This window comes from Camponotus floridanus, unplaced genomic scaffold (genome assembly GCF_003227725.1).
Source record: "Camponotus floridanus strain SB8 unplaced genomic scaffold, Cflo_v7.5 scaffold9, whole genome shotgun sequence".
Lineage (NCBI taxonomy): Eukaryota > Metazoa > Arthropoda > Insecta > Hymenoptera > Formicidae > Camponotus > Camponotus floridanus.
This window is the reverse complement of record NW_020229860.1, coordinates 961,397-983,119: the sequence shown is the minus strand read 5'-3', so window position 1 is coordinate 983,119 and position 21,723 is coordinate 961,397. Positions and strand designations below refer to the sequence as shown.

The 21,723-nt window shown below is 36.3% G+C and overlaps 3 protein-coding genes and 1 non-coding gene across 5 annotated transcripts; 2 read left to right on the top strand and 2 right to left on the bottom strand.

Annotated features, from left to right (window-relative positions):
• Window positions 1-586: 586 nt before the first annotated feature.
• On the bottom strand, window positions 587-2,489 carry LOC105259268 (SUMO-activating enzyme subunit 1). The gene is made up of 6 exons (XM_011271117.3): window positions 2,262-2,489; window positions 1,828-1,999; window positions 1,493-1,749; window positions 1,175-1,356; window positions 959-1,091; window positions 587-865 (listed from the first exon to the last, which is right to left on the bottom strand). The coding sequence occupies exons 1-6, from the start codon at window positions 2,357-2,359 to the stop codon at window positions 703-705; spliced, it is 1,005 nt and encodes a 334-aa protein (XP_011269419.1). The 5' UTR covers window positions 2,360-2,489; the 3' UTR covers window positions 587-702.
• Window positions 2,490-2,697: 208 nt separating this feature from the next.
• Window positions 2,698-2,817, bottom strand: LOC112639785. Its single transcript, XR_003123679.1, has one exon. It is a non-coding gene; the product is annotated as a 5S ribosomal RNA (ribosomal RNA).
• A 296-nt stretch (window positions 2,818-3,113) lies between these two features.
• Window positions 3,114-6,752, top strand: LOC105259269 (protein C12orf4 homolog). The gene is made up of 10 exons (XM_025414821.1): window positions 3,114-3,375; window positions 4,079-4,587; window positions 4,783-5,004; window positions 5,125-5,328; window positions 5,455-5,570; window positions 5,672-5,808; window positions 5,878-5,998; window positions 6,080-6,198; window positions 6,287-6,412; window positions 6,486-6,752. The coding sequence occupies exons 1-10, from the start codon at window positions 3,349-3,351 to the stop codon at window positions 6,597-6,599; spliced, it is 1,695 nt and encodes a 564-aa protein (XP_025270606.1). The 5' UTR covers window positions 3,114-3,348; the 3' UTR covers window positions 6,600-6,752.
• Window positions 6,753-7,233: 481 nt separating this feature from the next.
• LOC105259270 (toll-like receptor 3) lies at window positions 7,234-11,172 on the top strand. Of its 2 annotated transcripts, none has more exons than XM_020030007.2 (5): window positions 7,234-7,480; window positions 7,957-8,166; window positions 8,558-8,914; window positions 9,031-9,632; window positions 10,066-11,172. In XM_020030007.2, exons 2-5 carry the CDS (start codon window positions 8,104-8,106, stop codon window positions 10,355-10,357), a joined length of 1,314 nt encoding a protein of 437 aa, XP_019885566.1. In that variant the 5' UTR covers window positions 7,234-7,480; window positions 7,957-8,103; the 3' UTR covers window positions 10,358-11,172. The 2 variants fall into 2 exon arrangements, with proteins under 2 accessions (XP_019885566.1, XP_011269421.1); XM_011271119.3 differs by having other exon boundaries at window positions 7,954-8,166.
• Window positions 11,173-21,723: the final 10,551 nt, after the last annotated feature.

Genomic DNA, 21,723 nt, shown 5'->3' with positions numbered 1-21,723 from the left:
TTAAAAAATAAACAATATTATTATATCGCTGTTATTACATATAAGATTTTTAATATATGCACACACACACACACACACACACGCGCGCGCGCGCACGCACGCACATATTATATATATCTAAATATAATTACGAAAATTATATGTCGAATTATACTGCGATAAATTTTCTGCAAAATGGAATGTTAAACGTACGGAATGCGTTCCCTTGAAAATAATATCGGTAAACCGATAAAGTACAACGAGGCATATCCTAATCGGCTCCCCTTTCAATTTTTCAATCCCCATTTTACGTTTCACGACGCGTTTTCCACTCGAAAGCGCACAACAAAAGATCCACAAAGCGAGTTTGAAATTGCTTTACCAGAAGTTTCGATAGTGAATCATACACGCGAAAAATACATTTTTTCTATACTCATACACAAGATATATTGCATATAAAATGAATATACAGTATAAATGTAATATCATGTATATATTAAATTTATAACTGTACATCATATATATATATATATATATATATATATATATATAAAATTTTATTTTCCAAATAAAATTATATAATTATATAATTTATTTTTGTTTTTTGACAAGTTCTTGTTTAACTCATATTTACTTCAAGTATAGAAAGGATGAAGGAAAGGTAAAAAAAATATGTAATATTCAATATATCACAGTATTAAAAAATATACACTCCACCTTTGATTAATAGCCCAAGTTCAAAATAACTCCACATGATGTAATTGGATTAAATGTAAACAAATTGTTAAGTGGAGCATGTTTCTGCGATGCTGCTTTGATTATTTCCTGAGCCATAACACCACCGACGATAGAACAAACTGGACTAAGTTGTGCATATAGATCACTCCTGTTTGAAAAAATGTGTCATACGTTATAAAAATATATATAATTTTTTCAAGAGACTAATATATGTGCACCAAATTCTATATTGTATACATACTCTATTAAGTGATCTATTTTATTCTCTAGTTCATATTTTTTAATAATTGCAGAAGCTTCGTTTTTCAGATTTTTACAACCTCTTTCGCTAGGCAGTGGATCTTCACCATACTTCTCACGGTAATTCAATAATACTAAAAAAGAAAAAACAAAGAACCAATTATTATTTAAAATATTTATTAAATAAAAACTTTCTCACTTTATATATAACACATACTTAACATCATGTAATAAATTTCTTCCTCTCGAGCTAAGGATGATTTTGGAACATTCAGGATAAATTCGAAAGGTACAAATGTTTCGGTACGCTTTTCATTAACTATTATAGTTTCAATCTTTTCTTTTCCCTCAGGTTCACCACCTTCTGGTATTTTAATTTTCTTTTGTTTTAAGACATCTCTAAAAAATTAATGATAAAAAAATTAAAATGTTTCATTTATGATTCATTTAAATTAAGACAGTAAGAGATTAAGAAATTATTTAGATTAAGCTCTAATATATCAAATACCAAGTTTACAAATATAAATATACATACTCTGCATATTCGTGTTCCTGTAAATCTATAAATACATATCCAAGTGTTCCCCATACATCTCCAGCAAAAAATTTGACTTTCTGATTTCTGCAAGCTCGGTTGATTCTCTTTAGCTGCGTGATGGTACAATGTGTAGCACATACCACATTAAACTGTCCGAAATATTCATCAGGTTTATCATCAACTTTGCCCGAATCCGCATTAACATTAACCATAGAATTTAAATTTTGTGCTCTTGGTAATGAAGCTTCAGCTCTCTAAAAGTACGCAACTATTTGAATACACAATTATGTGCACAGTAAAATGTGATGTATATGTTGCTGCTCAATATTTACATTCTTTCCAATATCTTCCTTCGGCACAAAGAATTGCGAACATCTATCTAATTCTGTTACATTCCTATGATCTAAAAATGTAACAGTGTTGACTCCTGCCAGAATAATGTTTTTAGCGATCTCTGCGCCAAAACCATCCAGTCCTATCAAAAGAACTTTTGCAGCTCGCAATCTTTAACAAAATATAATTAAAAATCATTTAATAAAATAATGGTAACTTCAACTGAAATTTCAAGACAAATTATAAAATATTTTACTCCATATCTTGCTCGAAAATATTTTACTTATTATTAAAAAACGTATAATCGACAATAAAAAAATATATTTCGCCTCTTTTAAAGATCTTTGGCAGTGTGATACGTATTATATTTGTAACTCGCAATTTCAAAACGCCGGCACAACAAAAGCATCAGTCAGAACATGATGGAACTTACCGTTTCTGTGAATCTAAACCCCACAGACGTAGTTGCCTGTCGTACAATTCGGCTTCATGATCCGTCAATTCTTCCGCCAACTTGTTTTGGTCCACCATCGTGAAAATTTCTATTTATCGCTACGAAACTGCCTTCTTACCGCCAAAAACGTGTTACTGAACTTTTTTTTCTGTAATCAATCAATATGGCGCCCGCCGAAATTCACTCCACATTTACATTTAGTTCACGACGCTGCCGCAAGGGCGCGTAACTATGCCATGGAATAAATGAACGCTAGATCGGAAACATTTTTTCTTTTTTTTTAAATTAATTAGCTAATCCCCTATGAAGGGGAAAGGATAAAAGGAAGGAATAGGAATTTATCGCAGAAATAAATTCTGACTTTAGCAGGACTTGAACCGGCGACTCTTCATATGCGAGCCAAAAAAAAAGATTATGTCAACAGTACATGGTGTTCCCAAGCGGTCACCCATCTAAGTACTAACCATGCCCAACGCTGCTTAACTTCAGTGATCGGACGAGAACTGGTGCTTTACAACGTGGTATGACCGTTGACGTATTAAAAGGCATTCTGCCTACTACATCAATCGGAAACAGCGCGATAGACAACTGCCTGTGTTCGGAAAACTCAACAATTTGTATCATCGAACAACTATCTGTGATTGGGGTATACTTGTAGATCTACCAATCACGTCTCTTTTCCAACGGTATATTAAACCCGACCATACATATGTATTTTTTGAACGAAATTTGTTCATTGATGATACAGGGGGCGTCATACGTCACGTGATTCACGTATTATGTCTCTAGTATTATCATATGTATGTTTCTACTTTGCTGTCAAGTATGTCATATGAATGAGAGTAAACGTATATAAATAATTTGTCAATAATGTCAAATTTGCAGAATTCTACAGAGTATATCCTCAACTTTTGATGACTGTAATGAGAAGTAAACGTCGCATTTGTGTTTATATCAAATTTCTTATCCTTTAATACAATAGTATGAAAAATTTTCTATGCGAAGATAGAGGTTATATGCGATAAATACAAGTTCTACATCAATCAAAATATATACAGATGATCGGATGACACATATCAATGAAACAATGAATGTGAGTACTGCAATAGAATTCACTAATCTTGAGCAAATTTATTTACTATTCCTTTAGAATCGTGACATTTATCGTAGCTCATTTAGTGCCCTCGTGAATCAATAAGAGGGACTAATCAAATGTTTTCTCAAGAAAATTTATTATCTAAATTAATTGAGAATTTACATTTGGCATTTCAAAGTTGAAATAAAAGCCGAATCATCACAATCATTGCATTATTTTTGAATTGCAAAAATATTAAATATTTTTTTCTTGCTAATGTTTTACAATCTATTTCACACAGTATATATTATTGTATAATATATATTTAATTTAAATATATTTTTTATGTTATATTTAAATTTTTAGCCAATTAAAAATTTATTAATTATCGTCTAACCGTATAGATATCAGTCGTTATCGTTAAAAGATAAATATAGACAATAAACACATAATCAAACTTACTATGTTTATACTAAGAATTATCTTCGCCTTTAACCCGAATGTTGTGAAAGTTGACCTGGCATAAATGTACCATTTTAATCTCGTAATGTCTGATGATTACATGTTGATAAAAGTTAATTACATGCATTACTTTAATTAGCTACTAACTGGTTAATATAATTATTTTACTGTACTTAGAAAATGTGCAATTCGCGTTTATGTATCTTCCTTTTACAAATATGTATAAAATTCATATGTAAAGTAAATAATCTCATTAAAGACAATGAACAAAGCGGAAGAGGAGCACATTGAAAAGACATTTATCTACAAATTTCCGACATGCACTACAAATCAAGAATACACATTGGAAATTCCAATAAAAATACCATATCATGGTTCCATAAAAGAATTGATGCATCGTATAATGTCATCGTTCAAGCTACCATGTTACATAGAATCAGACTTGTTAGAAACTCTGCAACATAGTATCAAAGAGTTTACGCTGCAGTTTTATGATGATAAATCAGAAAAACTTATCGAAGCTGCCAAAACAGGCACTCTGGATTTAGAAGATATAATTAAAAATTGGGAGAAGATATACAAACAGAAGACAGTGGAATATTCTGATCCCATTGGAACTACAGATGAGGAATTATTTGCTGCGGCATATCATAGATTAGTACATTCTCCATCTTTAGAACCAATTTTACAAGCAGAGCATAAATTTGGACGAGATGTTACTGAAGTAATTCAAATGAGAGATACTGATTACGACCATCTCACACAAAAGTTAGTAAAAATTATTCTTTTCATGTTTCTCAATTCTTTTTATATGTATATTCTTATATAAAATTTGCCATATCTTTAAAAAAAATGTGAAAATAAGAAATAAATAATTATTTATAGCTTACAATTTTAATAAGAGATAACTGAAAAAAAGGATAAAATTAATTTCTCATGAAAATAATCTTTTATAAATTTCAGACAAACCGATGAAATGCGCGTTGCCGTCGAAGCTCTCGAAGCAGGATCTACCGAAAAATCAATAAACGATATGGCAGGTCGTCATTTCGAAGAACAGAGTTTATTACAAGGTTATTGGGGATCTAGGATCGATGCATTGAGATTAGATCAACGTCGACAGTATCGAAATTGGATCATGAGGATGCTCGAGGAACAACAAACTAGTATGATACCCACGCCGGTGTACGTTGTTCTTTGCATATTTAAATTTGAAATAAATACAATAACAAAATTTAAAACATCAAACCAAAGTAAAAAAAAAATATATATATATATATATATATTTCATATTTTTTTAAACAGCGGTTCGCCTATGATACCATTGCCACCATTACGTCCGGCTTTAGATAAATTCGTTCATAGCGAAGAAAAACAAATGACCGATTATCCTCTATTAGAAGAAAGTTTTACGATACATTTGGGATCGCAGATGAAACAAATGCATAATATACGTATATTAACCGGAGATGTGCTGGACTTTTGTCGTACCAAAAATAGTGAATCTGGGTAAGTTGTAATAATTTTGTTCAAACTTTTAATATAGAATATATTAAACTAGAGCCTTCCTTCTTTTTTTATATCTTTATCTCTCATCCTCTTAAATAATTATAATAGAAAATATGTTAAATGTAGGATGGATCCAACACCACAAAGACTGCAAACAGCTTTAGGACTATACTCGAACGATTTATGCGGATTAGTTCTTCTAAGTGATAACCATTTAGGCAGTTATTCCGGAATAACGAAAGGTATTTTTCAATATATAATAAATCATATATCAGCGATTTAAAAAATTGTTCATGATCTCAGCAATATATATTTTTGCCATATTAAAATTACGTTGTTACAGAATTATGCTCGATATGTCAATTAACGACAGAATTCCATTTTCCGCCGATCGATGAACAATTGGAAAAGATTCGGGAAGACGTAAAAGATGCTGTTGCCTGGAGACAGATGCATTACAGAGAAGGAAATGATCCTCATGTAAGTGAAATTGTTAAAAATTTGACTTAAATATAATAATCATATATATGTAATTATATATCGTAACAGACAAAAAAATCCACGACAAGTAAGAGTTTGCAAACAGGAGATGTTTTTATCACGAGACATTCCAATCTGGCACAAGTTCACGTAGTATTTCACATGGTGGTGAATGACTCTTTACGATCTGGTAAATGATTGTATTCGCAATCATGAATTTCTCATATTACATCCGATTTATATATTTGATACGCAATCTTAATTTTATCAGGTGATATCAATTCAAGGCATCCTGCTATTCTGGGATTGAGAAATATTTTGAAGACGGCGTGTTGTAACGATGTGACAACATTGACAATACCCGTGTTACTCGTCCACGAAATGTCAGAGGTAATTTATCATTCAGATAACTCAAGCGAATAATTTTTAAATTATTAAACAAAAATATAATTGACCTATATCGATATGATGGACATAGGATATGACGGTCGCTTGGTGCACGAAGCGAGCCGAATTAGTCTTCAAGTGCGTGAAAGGTTTCATGATCGAAATGGCGTCTTGGGGTGGAGCCGAGCTGAAGAATCTCCAGTTTCTCGTGCCGAAAGTAAGTTTGATTCGATAAGAGTAATCTGTCGAGATTAAAAAAAAGCGATATCGTTGTTATTTATTGCTTGCAGGGAATGTCGGAGGAGGTATTCGGAACATTAGCCACAATGTTGCCCAGCATTTTTCGAGTATCAAATCCGCTGGTTTTCAAAGCTACCAGTACTCCGCAAACCCCGAAAAAGTAAATGACTCTTGTCTCTGTTATCATTGTATATACGCGCGAGAAATATTGCAATATTTATTACTATGTGTATATCGTCTGTACATGCAGCTGCAATTATCCGTGGCAGGCGCGAAAAAGATATGACCCTGTGAATAAATGTCTGACTTTTAACGAGCTTTTTGTTTATATTACTTTCACACAATTCATTGCTCATCAAGTCGATATTCGCAATACCAATTTTTTCCATAAAATATTTCGAAATTCATATTTGACATATCAAACAAAAGTAATGTATATTAATTATTCTCAATTGTTTTCGTAACTGATAAAATATTAACATCATATTTTTTGTATTCTATTTCTTTATCTAGTATTAATTTTACAAAACTATGATTATTTAAAATTGCTTAATACATAATTATTTGTCTCTATTTGCAAAATTGGTTTAATGTAACAAATTCAATATATTTATAAAAATGTTAAAAATATATGTATTTAAAACAAGAGGCACCACCGAATTTGTTAAATAATTTCAATAAATAATATCGAATAAGATGAACAAAACATGAGCGACATTATCACCATTAGACGTGCGACATAGAGCGAGGTTTATCGCTTTTTCCCATATTTTTATCTTCAAAGCAGATATAGCTAACGACATTCGGACGCAAGTCTCATCGCGAGAGGCGACATTAACTCGTCTCTCCGTGTATTCTAACGAATCATAAATTTCGCAAACTCGGAGATATTGTTCCAATGATGTTTAATTGAAAAAATATATGCGATTAAGTGTGGCGGAGAGAAAGAGAGAGAGAGAGAGAGAGAGACAATCACCAACCAGTCGCAAATCGGTGGATTTACGTATGCGGCATCACCTTGTAATCGCCAATTTATCTGAAAGCGGTACGTCAGCCTCGATTTTGAACTTCTGACCGAGAGCGAATTAAATTTAACACACGAAATCGGTCTGTAAAAAAAGATTTGCCTTCGAAGCGGGCTTTGTATCTAATACGATCGTGCATTCGAGCTTTATCAAATTGCAAAATGTAGCGAGCAATAAAATATTTTATAATTTTAATTATTTTTTTATCAATTAAATTATTTAAATTAACATGCAGGAATTAATTATTAATTTATATACGAATATACACAGATACAAAGCAGAGTGATCGCTTTAATATGACGTAACAATTTTTGCTTATCAGTCCGATCGTACTGGTTCATTGAAAGATTTTAAAAAAATAAAGCGACAAATCACGATTTTTCGAATCACTAAAACGGATAATAGGAATACGATGGTCGAAGTGTGGAGAACATCATAATATATTATTAACTCTTTTTTCCCCCCTCTTAACTCGACAATCATTAATCTTCAGCAGAGTGTCGTGAATTCATTACCATTCCATCGCATCGTGGTGTGAGAAGTACAGTCCAGCTAGGTGGTCCCGGTGTTGCAGTTGGACGTATCAAGAAATTGGATCGCTCCAAAAAGATCGACTAATCATAATCAGATACCATCTGGCATCATGCGGTTTGGATCGCTTATGTTTTTGACCATCGTCGTTTCATTTGTCTCGGCTTCAAAAACGGTGGGTTTTTCCGACTGATGATTTTCCTTTTTTCTAATTGAATCGTCGTCAATTGTCGACGACTAATAGTTTACAATTTTCCGAAATACCCGGTGACATATTCCCGGTTTATATCGCGAATATCAACTTCCGGTCGCGTTTATCATTTCTTGCGAGAGATTGATAGTTCGTGATTCAAATTGTTTCTATAAATTTATATTTTAAATAATTTATAATCTATGCGTAATAGACGTTTTTCTTTTTCCATTCCAGACGTTTTCTGTTTCTTTTTCCAAAGATACGTGAAATTAACGTCCGTTTATCGTTAAATTTCATCGTACACGTATTTCAGTAACAGTTGTAGACCATTTTGCGAATGAGTAAAAATTTCTTAAAAGATTGTTGATTACAGATTGACCTGTCATTCCGTAAATTAAAAAAAGAAGATTTCTTTGTGAAAATACAATCGCAATTGAACCTGCGAGAGATGACAGATCTCATTTTGAGGGGAAATGAATTTGACAGTTTTCTGGACTGCTCCACTTATTTGGGAAACATTATAACATTGGACTTGTCTCAGAATCATCTCCAACGATTCTTTTTCTTGTGCAAAGAGGAATATAATTTGCAAATGTTAAATGTAAGCCACAATAAATTAGAATACATCGATGACACTGCTCTTAATGATCGGATACCAAAGTTAAAGATATTAGATCTTTCATTCAACAAACTCACTGTCGTCAATGAAACCATGCTGCAATATCTAACGGTAATAATAAAATTATTAATTTTAAGACAATTTTACTTTTACGAATACTTTTTATAGAAATTTTGTAACACGTTTTCACAATTTTAACAAAACGCAATGAATCAAATTTCTTTTAGATCCTCGAATATCTATCTTTATCCCATAATCCTATAGGAGATGGGATACATAAAAGCGCATTTGGGACCTTAAGAGAATTAAAGCATCTCGATCTGAAGAATATATCCGCACCATACTTCTCGTCCGACTTCTTCAAGAACTTGACGCATCTATCAACTCTCGATCTATCCTGGAACCCAATTAGCGAGATACCTCTATTGCCGATGAATTTGCAGGAACTAGACTTATCCGGCACGGAAATAATAAGTTTCCCAAATTTGTATCTACCACAGCTACGAGAGCTAAAGCTGAACCACATGCCGAACTTGACGTCATTGGCTCTGAATGATTTCGTAGAACTCCCTAGTCTGGAGATATTATCAATGAATGGTTGCAGACGATTGATTAAGCTTAGCCTTTTGCCGGAGCTCCGAGTTGTACTACCTCGATTGCAACGATTCTCGATAAAAGACTGTGGCCTTGAAAGCCTGGATATTGAATTTCGTGCATTGGTGCAACGAACACCAGTCATTGAACTGGAAAACAATCCCTGGAGGTGCGACTGCAAATTGGAATGGATCAGTTTGTTAAATTTGAACAAAAATCTCAGTGGAGATATCAGGTAAGAAATAGAAGATGATATTACTCTCAGTTGATATAATATTGATTAAAAGTAGAATAAAACATAAAGTTTTTATTGTGCTATCACACACACACTTTATGTCTCGCTTTCATCTGGATTATTTAAAATATTTTTCATATCTATTACACACAAATAATCTCTATCTGGAATAATATGTTGCGAAATAGGGTGATAACAGCATTCGTGTTTGTCACATCAAGCTTCACCTCCTTGCCTTTAGATGTCTCGAGATTTCCGATTTAAAATTTGTTTTCATCAAATGAAGAATATTTTGTTAAAATAATGAGCTTGATTAAAATTTTATATTTAGATATAGACATTATAACACTGTCTAACTTTATTTTCTAGTATATTAAATCATTAAGAATGATTGGCGATGAAAATATAGATATTCGTTATATTTGTTCAATAGATGCTATGCACCGGATCAACATCATGACAAGCTGCTCGCTGAAATACCAAACTACGAGCTGCAATGCGAGTACGAATCTTCAATTCTTTATCCAATCTTGTGGACATGCCTCTCGCTGCTTGTTTCCCTAATCATCGTCGTGATTTTATTTTTCCTCAAACGACCGATAAATCAATGGGTCTTTAAGAAAAGAAATGCGAATACTGTCTCGTACAAGAACGTCGTCGAATCGAACAATGATCTGATCCGAATACTGGCGGTATCTGAAACGCACGAAAACAATGAACAGTAAAGCTAAATTACGATAAGAAAAAAGAAAAAATACACAAGAGTATACGAACAATCATTGGACTTAAGCATAGATATTTAACTGAATTTTTTGGAAAAATTTTGTCGCAATATTTAAATAATATAATGTAATATAATGATATACAACGCAAAATGTCAGGAGATGACATTGATGTATATAAAACAATCTAAAAATTACTATTTGTAAGATATTAAATTTTTTGCGTCCAATGATAAGATTATTTCCAGAATTATGTCTTTAGATAACAAATTATTACATAATCAAATAGATACTGTAGTAAACATCGAGGAAAGTCACTCATGCGACGCTCTGTAAATTCGAAAGACCAAGTGTTGCAGATTCGAGTAGGACGTTCCCAGTGTTCGATAATAAAACTCTTGCGGTCGAATAAAACGTCTGCATTATTTTTTTTCTGTTGGTAAGAATCGGCGTGTTTTAAAAACCCCTTTACCTTTGTTCCACGCGGCGCGTCCGTTGCCTGGCACAAAAGAAAAGCGGATACAAAGAACGCAATGGCTCATTTGCCCTGAATGACGGCAAGATCCTCTTCCGCGTAACGACGCGGCAACGCGTAGCTCAACGCACGAATTATCGTGCGTGGCATCTTGAGAACGCATAACTAATTGAAGCTCTACGAGATTCCGCCGCAAAGAGTTTAGTCTCCGGTTGAACCTCTTTCGAATGATGGAGCGAAAGGAGCTCTCGATGCAGTCTTTAGAATCGAAATCAACCCCTATGCTTTATTCTAAGACACTGTCTATATTTTAGAATAGAATAAAAGATACTTTTGCTTTGAAGAAGAAATTATTAATGACCGGATCAAAAGTTTTCTAAGGGCTTGCTGCGAAATATGAAAAGAAAATTATCCTTTGTAAGCTCGTTAGAGTTACTTGTTATAATTTATTGGAAAATTACTAAAAAAAATTTTTATATTTATAATTCCTTTTTCGTCTACACTTTTATATTGCATTTATTTTTGGAGATTTACATCTCAATAAACACGATTGTGCGAACGATCCAATCAGATCTTGGTATGCACGACACTTCGATCGTTGATGAAACGTTAAGGACGTGCAGGACGTTACGCGCTTCGTTCTAGGAAGGGGCGCAATATATTGGCGTGTTATACGATGAGCCAGCAAATGGTGCTATGAAGATCGTCAGTTTACGTGACGTGCACCGTGATCGCGTGCGATGTAGCGATCAGCCATTGTATCGAGGTATGATCTTCCTATGGGAGGCCTATATTGGGTTACGCCCGAGCAGAAAGAGAGGCCCCCATGGGCAAGGATGCTCGGGGAGTCACAACATGCAGAAGAGAGGAGCGCAAAAAATCTTGGAGAAAGATATGCTGCGTGGTGTCGAGAACGGAAGCTCGTGATTACAATAATTCCCTGCCTGTGAGGATATGCCCGACAAAATATGCAATTGTCATCTTTAACTTTACATGCTTTTTTTCCGTCAGAAAAGCACAGCATTAGAATGCGATAAATTTATCCACCTCCGAGACCATTTCACTTCTAGTTAATTTATCTGTGATTAAATACATTCATATTTTTTTAAAGTATTTTTATAAAAGTACTCCATGAAGATTCAACTTATCATATTATAATAGAGGCAACTTTTCATTATTTTGTAAAGAATGCAATGTAAAATTTCTTCACGTTATGTCAAAATTTTCATCTGAAAATCTTTTACTTTTATCTCATTTTTATTTATACATGTGCCTTATACACCTTTATACACCCTACACATTATTCTTAGTTTAATTTATCTGGAAAATCGTACTTGATTCGAATTTAGTCCAATTAACAATGAAAACGCATTCGCGTATCGCATATCTCTTACATGAAATATCAATTTGAATCAACGAGAACTCCGCAAGCTTCCCATCCCGAGTACAGATAAAGCGGCTGAACATTGCGGAATATTTTTTCATCATGCCGGTGAGCGAGCATAGGGGTTGAAGGGGAGGTTTTGGCGGCAAGAGGAAAAGAGAGAGAGGAGGAGGGGGTGAGCGATAGAGGTTCTACCCTCCTCGCGCGGTGGTGTCGAGTATCCGTAATTCGAGATTCCATGCGAGCCAATTTGACGAGAGCCGGTGGAAAAATAATACACCGCCTACCAGCACGAGATATCGCGAGAGCGTGCGGAGGCGAATTTTAACGGTCAAACGGCGAAACACGTGGGCGGACCCTGTCGTGGAATATCGTGTTTCGGACCGTGAAGAGAAGATCCTATACAGGAACCCCAAAATGTCTCGCGCTGGCATTTTGTTGGAAAAACAGCGTGGGCGATATTGCCCGTACCCGGTGACGGTCGAGATACTTGCCCCCAAGTATTTAGCCTAACAAGACGATATATATCGATACCCTAGGACAGTCAATATCCTCGAGGGATCTTGAGTAGATGATGAATTAACGCGATAAATTTTTGATACTCAATTATAATAGACACCGGGCAAAAAGTATAATACGCTAATGAAATATTCTAAAAACTTGCAGTACTTGGTTCTTGATCACAATTAATTAAAGACACTAGATTGTGTATACGCGTTAAATTTTTTCAAAGGCGTTTTTATAGGGGCGTGCGTGAACGTGTATATACGTTTTTTTACGAATAATAGAAAAATTTCCCGAGGCACGCACTTTGTTAATCAAGCGCACAGCTGACTTAGCGCTCGGCGAAACATATTTTTATAACAGCCCTCTACATTACGATTCGTTAAGCCAGCGACTGCATTAACTAAGCTAATCCCTTAATTACGTTCCTCTTATTTCTTCTCGCTTCTCCTCTCCCGCTCTTCCAGCGGCGACGCTTCTCACGCTTCCTGCATCATCCTTCACTTGGTAATTAAAGAATTTGATGAAATCCCGCGGACGTATACACGCGGAAAAACACGCATCTGCAAATAGGTAATTTTCGCACGCGTTATACAGCATGATATACAATATTGTTGCTTTCAAGTCACCGCTCAAATATCACACCGATTCAATTAATGTAATCAACGAATAATTTTCAGTCACGAGGAAGAGGGAGAGAGAAAGAGAGAAGCATATTTCGCACGTTTAATAATAACAGATATTACGATGTGTGGCAAACACACGCGAGATAACTTTGATAACATTATATTTTAATGAGAGTATTGCTTCATTCATAAAACGCATCATTCGCAACGACATTATCGCGAACTAATTGCGAGCCTTTTCGGCGGCTTTAACATGCATAAGTGACTTAAAATATTGCACGACAGGATCTTACGATATTACATTGTACATACGCTGACAGACATCTGTCCTCGTTACACGTTAAACCGTACTGCACTTACAGACGTGCATCCAAACGCGCGTTTTGCATCGACCGAAAACAGCCGCATGCCGCGGAGCGATTTTCGCTGGCGGGGTTTTATCTGATTAAACCGACGTAGAAACATGGGGTTATACGTGTAAGCTTTCCGAGCCCGTCTATGGGGAGAGAGGCCGAACAAATGAATAATGAAAATAAAACCCTGGTGATGCTATCGGTAAGCACCACGGGATTACGTACGCATCAGCGCGCCCGCGATGAACTTATATTATGGAACCCTCCGTGTATGTATGTGTTGCGCCAACATGCGTGTAACGCGCGCGCGCGCGCGCGTGCGTGCGTGAGTGCGTGTGCGCGCGAGACCGCAAAAGGAAAGTGAGCGGCTTTTTCGCGCGTAAGAGTTCGCCAAGTTTCTCGCATCGGGATAAGCATTTAAATGGGAAATCGGGGAAGACTCGAAAATACTTTACACCCTTACGCATAACGTAGTGAATTATTATTACGAGAAGAGATATTTGCAACCATGTTTTGTGCAAATGTAAAATTTGCAGAATGCAATTTTTTTTAAACATTCTATGCAATAGAGCTTCCTTTTATTCTGTGGTTTTATTCTGTGTAAGTCTCAGTATTTATGACGATTACTAATATTAAAAATAATAACATTATTGTTTTAGGTCGTTATTTCAACAGATTAACAATATGAAGGAAAATAGGTAGCAAACAATGCAAAATAAGACGAAATATGACAATCCTTATACTATTCATAGTTCGGTGTTCATTCACGATTATGTGGCGATTAGCACGTATAGGTACTTTTGAATAGTCATCTTTTGGGAAAAAAGAAAGACTGCAAGCTTATGGGGTATAAGTGTCACCAACCGCAATAGTTGCCAAATGTATCGGCTGTTCGTTGGAACACGTCGATTATGTCGAGGTGTGAATTTACGGCCAATAGGTGATCGTGAGGACAAAGGAAAGGCCCCATGGCCCAAGCCGCTTACGATCAATACCTCGATCTTTCGATCTCGTCGCGTCCAGCCGTGAGAGTGTCCAGGTATAATGGTGAATGGATGAAAAATGTGTTTTTTAAATACTCATCGGCTACTCGTCGACTTAGAGTTGATCAAAGCCTTACATGTAAGTCTCCATAAAAGTTCGGGAAAAACTTCATATACAGGATTTTATATATTTTATATAATTTATATAATTTATATAATTATTTATATAATTTATATAATTTATATATGTTATTATTTGTACACATGTTATTTCTTTCCATTGAATATGACCAGAACACCTACTCTTTGTTATTTTAAATTCTGCTCATTTCTTATCCTATAAATCTAGTAAATCTTTGCAAAAAAAACAGAAAAATATTACTTATAAATGAGAAATTTTTCGAATTTTCTTCTCAACAATGGAAACTACCTGGAAAATAATATTGGAAACTATTATTTAACAATTGAAATTTTAACAACAACGCAGCAATAAGAAAATGAATGTGTAAATAAGTGAATTGAATGAACAATCTTTTGCATTATATTTTGAGCGATTAATTACACAAAAGCCAAAAATTGTCTCTTTTTAAACGAGGAATACAATAGAATGGCATGGTCACTTGTACTTTTAGTTTTATTTTTGAATATATATTCTATAAAACCGAGACTAATACTGAAATGTCGAGGATAGTCACGTACGTTTTTATTTCCTTCTTAAAGGAATATCTGAACAATACCGAATAATTATTTTTAGATCATCTTTAGAAACCTAACCTGCCTTTAACAAATATCAATTCCTTCTTAATAACTCTCAATATAAAATAAAATACACAAAGACTTGAAATTTAATCCAACTGCAACCTGCCCTCTTGTATGTATACCTACGACAGGTAGCTATTATATATACATTGGAAGGCATAACTGAACTTTGGAAATTAAATCCATAAGTCCGATAGAAAATAAAATATAATAATTTAATGATATTCATTTCTTTTTTTCTTATAAATAAAAAGATGAAATATCAATCAAAATTGCTAAATTTGCAATTATGTATTCAAAATTATTCAATTATTTTCTTTTAGAGGAAAACTTCATTAAAAATTTAAATATATTTATGAACAATATAAAAAATAAATTTCATGTATTATACATTATATATTATATTACATATTTTATTATGTATTTATTATATATTTTATGTGTATTATACGTTACACGCATGCACATACATACATGCAGAGTAGATCCGAAGAAAATCAATTTGCAGTTTGGAAACGAAAAAAAACATCACGTAAAGGCGTATGCAAATCTTCCTAAGATCGGTCTTTCCCGCTTTCGAAAGAAAAAAAAAGCATTCTGCAGTGCTCAAAGTGACAACGAGGCGTTTTAAAAGGCCACCCATTCGCCGGGCTAAGATGTAACATAACAAACAGCCCGAGGAAACGTATTTGCTTGGGGCAATATCGAGTTCCCGGGCACTTCCTGCGCTTCTTCATCGTTTTCTTCTTCGTGGCGCCGATGCAGTCGGCGACTTGACATCCTACAGATTGACGAGCGCCACCCCCGAAGACAGCAGGAATAGAATGGAGTGCATTTAGTCGCGAGTGTGACTTTTTTTTACGCCATCCCGCAGATAGCATACGAAAATACACGCGCGACAATAGACTTCATTTATGGTAAATGTAAAGATTCTTATAATTACATGCAGTTTACATGTCTCGTAAATGTCAAATTAATAATTGCTCATTTTCAAAAATTATATAATTTACACGTGAAAAAATTAAATTTCCAACATCTTATTGATGTGAATTTAAAGGTATGTAACAATTTTTCTCTCTCGTCGATTATGGTATTTTTTTCCATACAAGTCCGAAAGGATTAGTGACAATAAATTCATTGAATTCTATTAAAATTGCCGATACATCTCACGGCTATTTGGTTCGTGATTACGTATCTTACGCACGAGCGAGTTGCCGACTGCAAATTTCCCGCGGGTTTTACAAAATCGCCAACGATTCCCGGAATTATCGCCGCATCAGAGTGCATTCTTCTCGCGTATTTTGAACGAAATTCAACATTACAAATGTCGCGGCCGGCAAAAGCGACTCGTTGCTGCGGTGTTTTGGTCGACCGGTTTTGCGCGCGAACACGCGAAAATTACGACGGAGCCGTCGGTTCTGTTAAAAGCACGATATAAATTCGGAATAGTGCGCGCACCCCCGGAAGCGCATGGGGCTGATGTGCGAGAGGGCGGCGCTCGCGCGTTTATGATTGCGATAATGCCAAACACAATATCCCGGAAAATTTTATCGGCCAGCCGAACGACGGCATGCGTGGGAAACCGTGCGAAAAATAATAATGAGATGTCCGCGGAGAGAACAAGAGAGGAGAGGACTGGAGGGCGAACGGTAGAACGGAAGGAGAGTGACGGGAAGCTGAAAGAGGGAGAGTAAAACGACAAGCAACAGAGATCGAGAGTGTACACAGTAGACAGAAACGACGAAGAGGAAACGGAGAGAAAAAAATGTACGCGTCAAAATGAGATACAGGCGGATCAACGTGGCAGAAAGAGAGAAAGACAGACAGAGAGAGAGAGAGAGAGAGAGAGAGAGAGAGAGAAAGAAACAGACGAAGCGAGGGTATGAGAAACGGAGGAGCAGAAGGAAAAAGCAAAGGAGAGAGGGAGAGAAGAATGGAAAATTTGCGAAACGTTTAATCGACGTGTAGAACAATCTCTCCCGAGAAATATCTACCTGAAAAAGAGGCATTGGAAAAGCCTGTCGACGCGAATCTCTTCTATTTTGAATATAAAGTGGGCGATGAGATTTTTCCCGCCGCGGGAAAAAAGTGCGTAGTAGATGAATGTACGGACAGGCCTTCGCGCGGCGGAGAAATTTTTTAACAAATTCGCTTTATGGGAACTATATTTTCTCTGTCAGCTCGTTTAACGTTCTGACGAGCACGCGCGATGAAAGATTTTTCCGTAGCGGATCGACGCGCAATCGAATTTTTTAAGGGCGCAATGAAGGTTGACGATGTAATCTCTGTGGCGCTCTTTTATCTCCGCGAATCGAAAGAAATTAATCTCATTAAAAAGCTCAACACGTAAAAACAGTTCCGACGAAATTAGTCGCTCGATTTCGCACAAGCGCAATATGTTATGAACAATTCACTTTACTAACGTAGATTACCTCTAATGTCAGTATATATTTTATATACATACATATATATATATATATATATATATATATATATATCTCACTAATTATGAGATATAAATAATAATTGAATATATACACACGTATACACACACATACAAAATAATCACAGTCGGCAAAATTTTCACTATTGTCTCAATATTCACGAGGTGCCTATAAAGTGCTCCGAAATCACCAGCGGCCGCAATGAGATATTATCTCGCAGGAGGGAAAGAGACGCGGCCCGCAGCCTCCGACTAAGGATAGCGGAATTAGTGGGACCCTTGTTAACGACCTCATTAACCCGTGATTACGTCCATAGGAGGAGGGTCGGGTTAGCGAAGCCCCGAGTCTGGCCCAGAAAAGTAAAACAAACAAATGGCCATGGCGCCATCGCGCAGATGAGTCCCGTCATCCAGCGGGACCCCCGCCATCCCGTCGACCTTTCGGTCAGGTTTTTCTTAATCCCACCCTCCCCCCTCAAGACCCCTGCAATCTTCCTTCCTCCTCCTTTCGAACCTTAAATTTCATCCTCCGGAGTGGATCCTCTATAAACACACATCCCGAAGTGGGACGAATCGCCGCCGGCGCCACTGTGTGTGAGGTTGAAGATCTGCGGTTTTTCGAAATTGACTTTTCGACTGGCGAACTTCGACTGCCGGATCTACGGCGACTTCCCGTACTTTCCGTTGGCAGATCGCTGCCAACGATAAGAAGCAATGTGTGCGGAGGACCATCGGAAAAATAATGGGACGGCTGTTCCGTATTGTGGTGTTTGTGTGCTTTTCGAGAGAACGAAGCGCGACATCAATATATGTGTGTTAAACTTCAAGCACGCGTTAAACTTAAATTAATTCTAACTCCAATTAGTGATTCGATGACTTTTAACGTACATTTCTACGATATAGAAATTTGTAACGATAAAAATATATCACGAATATATAAATTACAAATTCATTAACTTTTAGAATTAGAATTTATTTCAAAATTCTTTTAATAAATTTCCGATAGTTTCTTCTCAATCTACAACATTTTTATAACCGCGTAATATTGACGCGAGATACAAAGTTATTAAAACATATGGGATAGACTTTTGGAGCAATTTTATTTACAAACGTATCGTGAGAATTTTTTTTTCAATAATCAAAATTTAACGCGGAAATGTATCATAGATGTAGGTATGTACGACTTTGTGCTGCAAAAGAGAACCTGTCGACTCGAATAAGGTGAGAAAAAAAACGCGACGGAATATAAAGAGCCGGCTCGGTCTCGTCCAACTGCGGCTACACGAGCCCGTACAATACAACGCGATACGTCGCAACGAGACTAATGCGGTACCAGGAACTCCCCATTAGACGGACGTTAAATAATAAAGCCGCCATATTAGGCGAGGATACCCCATAGTACGCATCGAGCAGAGAAGGATTATCCCACAACGATACGTCTCGTTCTTCCCCTTCCTGTCAGTAGCGTCTCCCGCTGCAACGAACGCTGCAAACTCGGGTAGCACGAATAAAAGGTTGCTACGTACGTACAATAGTGCGAGCTTACGTCCAATAAAATCGGTCTGCTTATACCGATTTGCGGGCCGGCAATTTTTAGAATCGTAAGCCGTTTTATCCGCGGAAATTGACAAATAATTCCGTCGCGACCTACGTGTTTGTCGCGCGATCGCAATATCGATGATAATCGACGACGTACATGAAATCGGAACGTCACAGATAGGTTGAGATCGTATGTCCGATTGTATGTCAAGTGCTCGAGAATAATATGCCCCTAAGTCTACGAGCTTATGACAAAAACGATGGTATAATACATAAATCTGTCGGAGTGTGTTAAGAGAAGGGCAACTGTCTAAATTATTTAACGTGTGACAAAAACTGGCAATATACAAATTAATTTGCTTCACAAACAAGATCGATATATAAATATGACAAATTTGTTATATTTTTATCTTTGTTCTTCTCATATGAAAAATTTCGACAATTGGACGTATGCATTTTTTTCGTTTCGAGCTTAATAAATTCATGAATTATAAAGTCTCTACTCTTTTTCTCTTTATCCTGTTTATTCGTAAAACACGTGTTTCACGACAGACAATTGTACGCTTCCTTTTTTCAAACTCAGTTGACGAGTTTGGCGCGTAATTACCGCGCAACGTGTTATATAAGGTCGCAATCGCGACTCGCGAATTGGTTGCATATTTAGAAACATTTAATTGCTTCTACGTGGTGAATCGCGCATAGTTCTAATCCGCCGAGAGAGCCACGAGAACGCGCGGTTACATTCTATCATGCGGCGTAATCGACTAGGTGCGTCGTGTAGCGACGATAGTAGATGAAGTACGTAGAACATATACTTATTTGAACATGCACACACACACACATGCATACAAAACACGGATGCGGTTTACGCCTCTCCTCGGTTTCCTGGCGGCGATTAATCTACCCCGTGTAACGATTCCTTCTTGACAGTTCTCATCGCGGAAAGTAATAGCCGCCGCGAGATGAGGAATTCAATGGCGAGGCAGCCTCGCCTGGTCTCGCACCACAATACCCACCCACGAGATACGCTCTCCTCGTGTCGACAAATGTTTTCGCTTAGAGTGGCGAACCCTTGAAAATCGACGCGGCTAAGAGAAAAACGGCGGATGCGACGGAGGAGGAAAGAATAGCGCGGCGAGAGAAAGTAAAATGGCTGCCATGCGACGGAATCATTTGTTCTGGGAAGCCTCCGGGTCGGCAAACAAACGACGCCGCACGCGATAGATCGATCCGCGTAATCGAGGGTGAGATGATGGAGCGGTATAATACCCGCGGCCTACCTGTCGTTATCGCGACATTTATCTGTGAGCTATTCCGCGTCCGATATTCTATTATATATCCTGCACGACCGTAATCCATTATCGGCGCGTTCGCCGATGTGTGTGTATGCGACCTTCGATATTTGTCCATTGTCTACGCGTTTATTAATCGCGCCGGGCGAACGCGCTCGAGATATCGTTAAAGACTCGACGCTGTGACATCATTAAAACGTTCGAAGTCGTCTCTGTTGCCGCTGTTCCTGCTGCAGCACTTTCATGGTTGTATCCCATGGTCCTTGACATCTGGCGATTACTCGGATTTTTACAAGGATTTTTTTTTCAAATCTCGTTTTTCTCCGACGCGTTATTTATATTACACAAATAAATTATAGATATAAAATAATATATCGTAAAGTGAAGATGTATAAAGATGTATAAAGGATTGCGAGAGGTAAATGGAGAAAAATTCAAGCGTCAATCCGCAGGTAGAATGAAACCACTGCGAATAATTGCACATTCTACAACTATCCATCGCGTCCTATTTGAGCAGGATGGTCATTTGTCGTCATAAACATTGTTGACGTGCATCTTTTATATTTTTGTACCTATTCCTAGGTAATAATCTGACCAAATATTTTTTTACTTTTTAGACCCACAAGGCCACCTACATGGCCGAAACGACCGATATATCCGTTTTGGGTTAAGCTGACAAAATGTCATTTTTAATCTTCCACAGCGTTTCAATTTTTGACACTCAGAATATATATCGTCCATAAATCTCTACTAAAACGCGATGACTTGATCCGATACAGATCCACCAATATGCAGTTACGATTCAATAAACTATACACTCCAAATATAAAATAAGCAGCACGTTGTTTTAGAAAAAAATTGCATAATATTCACACGCGTTTACGCATATATATGCAATATTCACATTCATATCTAGTCACATTTATTTACAATGGACGAATGTTGAAGTAGAGAAAATAACGCGGTTCATCTATTTGACAAAATTTTAATTTACGCGATAGACAAGAAATA

Coding starts and splice junctions, on each gene's coding strand:
- LOC105259268 (XM_011271117.3), bottom strand. CDS start 2,359: ATGGTGGACCAAAACAAGTTGGCGGAAGAATTGACGGATCATGAAGCC. Junction 1,750..1,827: donor AGGAAGATATTGGAAAGAAT/GTAAATATTGAG, acceptor GCGTACTTTTAG/AGAGCTGAAGCTTCATTACC. Junction 1,357..1,492: donor CAGGAACACGAATATGCAGA/GTATGTATATTT, acceptor TTAATTTTTTAG/AGATGTCTTAAAACAAAAGA.
- LOC105259269 (XM_025414821.1), top strand. CDS start 3,349: ATGACACATATCAATGAAACAATGAAT. Junction 5,329..5,454: donor ACCAAAAATAGTGAATCTGG/GTAAGTTGTAAT, acceptor TGTTAAATGTAG/GATGGATCCAACACCACAAA. Junction 6,199..6,286: donor TCGTCCACGAAATGTCAGAG/GTAATTTATCAT, acceptor TGATGGACATAG/GATATGACGGTCGCTTGGTG.
- LOC105259270 (XM_020030007.2), top strand. CDS start 8,104: ATGCGGTTTGGATCGCTTATGTTTTTGACCATCGTCGTTTCATTTGTC. Junction 8,167..8,557: donor TTGTCTCGGCTTCAAAAACG/GTGGGTTTTTCC, acceptor TGTTGATTACAG/ATTGACCTGTCATTCCGTAA. Junction 9,633..10,065: donor AATCTCAGTGGAGATATCAG/GTAAGAAATAGA, acceptor TTTGTTCAATAG/ATGCTATGCACCGGATCAAC.